A 4,636-nucleotide genomic window follows, 5' to 3' on the forward strand; every position below is an offset into this window, starting at 1 on the left:
GAACGCAGCTTGGTGGAAAAGTTTCAAAGAGTGAGTACGTGCTGCAGCATCATCACCACCTCATGTCACAAAGATGAGCTCAGAGTCATTACAGTCATTTACATCATAAAGTTTACACCAAAAGGGACATTAGGAGTAAGACATTCCGGTATTCTGTGATAGATCATTTCAGTTTTTTGTTTTTTACAATAGGCTACTGTAGGTAGGTAGATAGATAGATAGATAGATAGATAGATAGATAGATAGATAGATAGATAGATAGATAGATAGATAGATAGATAGATAGATAGATAGATAGATAGATAGATAGATAGAAGAAGAACAGTGTAGGAAAAAATGTCGAGTCTTGGAGCATCTCATGGTGCCAATGTGAGATCTCTCCCTATGGCTCAAAACCACAATCTTTATGCTTTCTAACTCCAAAACTCCACCTTCTCCCCTCATAAGGATATAGCTTACCATATTAGGCATTACAGTAACCTGTATCTGTCTAACATACACAGTTCATGTTTTGTGTTCATGAACACAAGACAGGATCTAGCCTAGCCTATATATAATTTTACGACCTTGGGTTCATCCTTCGGACAAGGGGGCTAATCATCAGCTTAAGAATCTGTGAACAACAAAAACACATTCTCCTAGGGTGCATCTCACAAGGGTCACTCATGTCTCATCTATTACTGTTACTAAACACTTTCCTTCAGTTCCAAGAAAAACAGAAGAACATAATGCATGATGTTAAAGCAAAAAGTTCAGGTGGATAATACACTACAATAGATAGACAGATAGGGTATTCGCCAAATGTGGGACATTTTTGACATTTTTTGCAATTTAGACTTCTGTGTATATTGTGATATGAAGCAAACACTTTAAATCTACATCCTGTACCATTCTGAAATCCTTAGGTTGTGATCTAATGGAATCCAAAGAGAAAATTCTGATATCACACTCCTAAAAGAAATACCATACATATTTCAACTCTGACTGCAAAGTTTTTTGCGGCAATCTCCGTTCCCTAATGTGGGACAGTCATGCTCCTAATGTGGGACACTAAAAAGTCTGTTTAAAAGTCATCTTAATGTACATGATAAATGCTAGATTGCAAACCAGTGTTCATATCACTTATTGTCCTAGTTCTGCTTCATCTTCTATAGTATTAATGGTTTTCTACCAACTGTGTGGTGGAGGTGACCTTTGACCCTTCGCTACAGAGTGGACTTAGGGTCATTCCAAGCCCTGGTCGACAACCTCAATTGTGGGACGCCACCATCCTCAGTGATCCCCCTATCAGTAATGTCTCCCCTCATCCTGTCTTTTTTCCACTGGTTGAGTTCTCTTGCTTGATTATTTTCCTTTCTTTTCCAATGTTTTCTTTCCCTGATTTTGTCTCATTGCCTTACTCTTCTTTTCCACTGTGATCTGAAATATATATCATTTAATTAATCAATAATGTGCTATCCTTTGATTACTTCTAAACTCAAACATTTTTCATGAACATTATCAAAAAAGAAAAGATTTAGAAACAAGAAATAAAAAAAATCAGAGCCATTTACCCCTTTAACAGTATTATGACTACTTCCAGTTAATAAATATAATGTTCTTTTGTTGTAAAATATTCAAAACAATGCATTATAACAATAAAACCATGTAAACAACCATTGTTATTGTTCAACCTATTCAACTACACAGTTTTACCTGGAAAAGCCCTGTCCCACATTAGGAAAAACCACCTGTCCCGCTTTAGGGAGGCATGTTTCCTAAAGTGGGACAGTAGAAATGTTGATCAAAATTCTAAATATTGAGAATGGTTACACCATATTAAGATATATTTTAATGCATCAACATATTATAAACACAATTTGACAAAAAATTGCAATAATTTTGTTTTTTTTGTTAATAAATTATGGCCTTAACATTATTTTTGTCCAAACCCTAAGTAACTAGCATTTTGGTGGTCTTCACACAGGGTGCCTCCGGGCTCTCCCTCCCAAATCTATGATTGGACATTTGAGATGTCATGCAATATCACAGCTTGTGTGAGACCACATTTACATTAACTTTCTTTTGCTATAGGAAGACCTACACCCATTTACAGTAAGCTTAAGTGTCCCACATTAGGCGAATTCACCCTAGATAGATAGATAGATAGATAGATAGATAGATAGATAGATAGATAGATAGATAGATAGATAGATAGATAGATAGATAGATAGTCCTGCTGACAAATAAACAGTCAAGAGATGATAGATTAACATACATTTAGCCTAGCCTAACTAACACCAGTGAACCACAGCTTTAACGCTGGTCGTCTTCTTCCATCGATGTTCCCTGCGGCACTGTTGTGCAGTGGTTACCATGACGACGACACTGAACACAAACCGACCGTGCGACCGTGTGGTACTGACAGGTGTCTTGTGTGGTGGCGAGAAGAAGCTGTTTTTGAACTTTGCTTCAGTTCAAAGCATGGAGATGTACGATAAGGTGCTGTGTCTGGGTCGGGGGGGAGCGGCAGACGTGTTCCTCATGAGGCATGTGGAGCGGAAGAGCCTGCACGCCGTGAAGAGGGTGAAAGTGGAGGAGGCACGGTCAGCGAGATCACGGAGGGCTGTTCTCCAAGAGGCGGAAATCATCAGGAGGCTAGAGCATCCCCACATAGTCACATGTAGCGATGCCTTTGTAAACCCGGATGACGGCTTTATTTACATTGTGATGAACTACTGTGACGGTGGGACTTTGGATGACGAAGTGAAACAGAGGACACCGGGGGAGTTTTTCACAGAGGACACTGTGATGGGGTGGTTTGTGCAGGTGGCTATGGCTGTCACTTACATACACACTGCTAAAATACTGCACAGGGACATCAAAACGTCTAATGTGCTGCTAACAAAGCAAGGTGTGGTGAAGTTAGGGGACTTTGGGATATCCAAAGTAATGACCAACACAGCTGATATGGCATCCACATGTGTTGGGACACCCAGCTACCTTAGTCCCGAGCTTTGCCAGGATGTCCCATACAGCTCCAAGTCCGACATCTGGGCCCTTGGCTGTCTGCTTTACGAGATCTGTGCCCTCAGAGCCCCATTTACAGCCACAAACCTCCTCAGTCTGTTGTACAAGATCACCAAAGGGGAGTACGATCCCGTGCCTGACACATACTCAGACAGTATCTCATCTTTGGTAAAGAGGATGCTCTGCCTCAACCCAGAAGAGAGGCCAAGTGCGGCGTGCATACTGAGCAGTGCACATGTGCAGGATCACCTAAGGAATATCACAAACACAGAGACTGACTGTGCTCCAGTGGCTGAATGCAACACAGGGCCACATGCTCTCGGTCAATCTCACTTGTTGAAAGAGAAAATTCACACTATGCAGGACAGCCTGAGCAATGAGGAGGAGGAAGATTGTGATGCTCTGTGTGTTGGAGGACACACCCAGTGTGACTGCTGCTATCCCGAAGACTTCGATGAGGATGAGACGTTGTCCTCTGGAGAGGAGCACATTGAACACTGCAGGTCTCCAATGAGGAGTGATTCAGCCGAACACACTGGTAAAATTGAGCTGAAAAAATATATATATATATAAACAAGCATCTTAAAAAAAAAAAAAAAAGGTTCAGGGGGAATCACATCTGTGAAAGCACCAGTGCTATCAACAAAAAGTGCATTCAAATGTATGCTAAAGAAAGAGCACACTCTTTTTTACACTTTTGTTAAGTGGTTCCCCTACCAGGATCAGAGTGAGTCAACAAAGTGAACTTTAATATGACCACTTTGAGTCTTGAAATAAAATTTTGGTCAGAGAAAACAAACAATTAGAGACTGTCTGACTCTGGCCCGACTCATAGTTTTGACTCATAGTTTTTACTCGTAGTTTTTGACTCATAGTTTTTACTGAACATAATAATGAAAAAAATGTAAATATATAGCCTAACCAAAATATTATGCACGCCACAAGCTTTTTGTATGTAAATTATGATAGTAACCTTTTTTAGCATTCTGGTGATAATTTGGTAGACAATATGAGCTTGTAAAAATGGTAAAAAATAAAATAAAATATAGGCCCTAAATTCTTGTAAACTTTTCTGAGGTATGACAAATCACTCAACAGACTTGTTTGGTGTTTCAGAACAAGATGATTATCCAGACGACTTTGAGGAAGATGAGGAGAGGGAAGATGATGACAGTGAAGCAGACTTTGTCGACACTGATGCTCTTCAGCAGCCACATGACGAGGATGGCTTGGAGGAAGTGTTTCAGCTCCGTGATGCTGGAGGATTGAGTGTTACACTGAAAGCACTGAAGGAAAAGGGTTAAAAACATTTAAAGAGCCCCAAAACATGAACATTGCAGTGGAGCACAATGTAACCTTTGGAGATGGACCAGTTAAATATCTGTCAAGTAAAATAAATGCCTCACTGTACATTTATTAGACACCATGAGACATTGTAAGGCTTATATTATTTAAAAAAAATTGCACCCAGATTAAAAACTACACTGAAAAATGTAATTTGGAAACCAATTGCCTCAAAATTAACATGTTAAGTACATCATTAATTCTAAATTGTTTAAGCTAAAAATAACTTGTGTTTAGACAACTCATGTCAGCCATTTAAATTACATTCAAATTCAAAGACTTT

General features: G+C 39.5%; 1 protein-coding gene across 1 annotated transcript; it reads left to right on the forward strand.

Moving 5' to 3' along the window:
• Positions 1–2,366: 2,366 nt before the first annotated feature.
• On the forward strand, positions 2,367–4,419 carry nek12 (NIMA-related kinase 12). The gene is made up of 2 exons (XM_085788751.1): positions 2,367–3,547; positions 4,126–4,419. The coding sequence occupies exons 1-2, from the start codon at positions 2,464–2,466 to the stop codon at positions 4,311–4,313; spliced, it is 1,272 nt and encodes a 423-aa protein (XP_085644877.1). The 5' UTR covers positions 2,367–2,463; the 3' UTR covers positions 4,314–4,419.
• The last annotated feature ends 217 nt before the right edge of the window (positions 4,420–4,636 follow it).

The sequence above is a fragment of the Trachurus japonicus genome, chromosome 10 (assembly GCF_045865225.1).
Source record: "Trachurus japonicus isolate A0001 chromosome 10, Traja_1.0".
Lineage (NCBI taxonomy): Eukaryota > Metazoa > Chordata > Actinopteri > Carangiformes > Carangidae > Trachurus > Trachurus japonicus.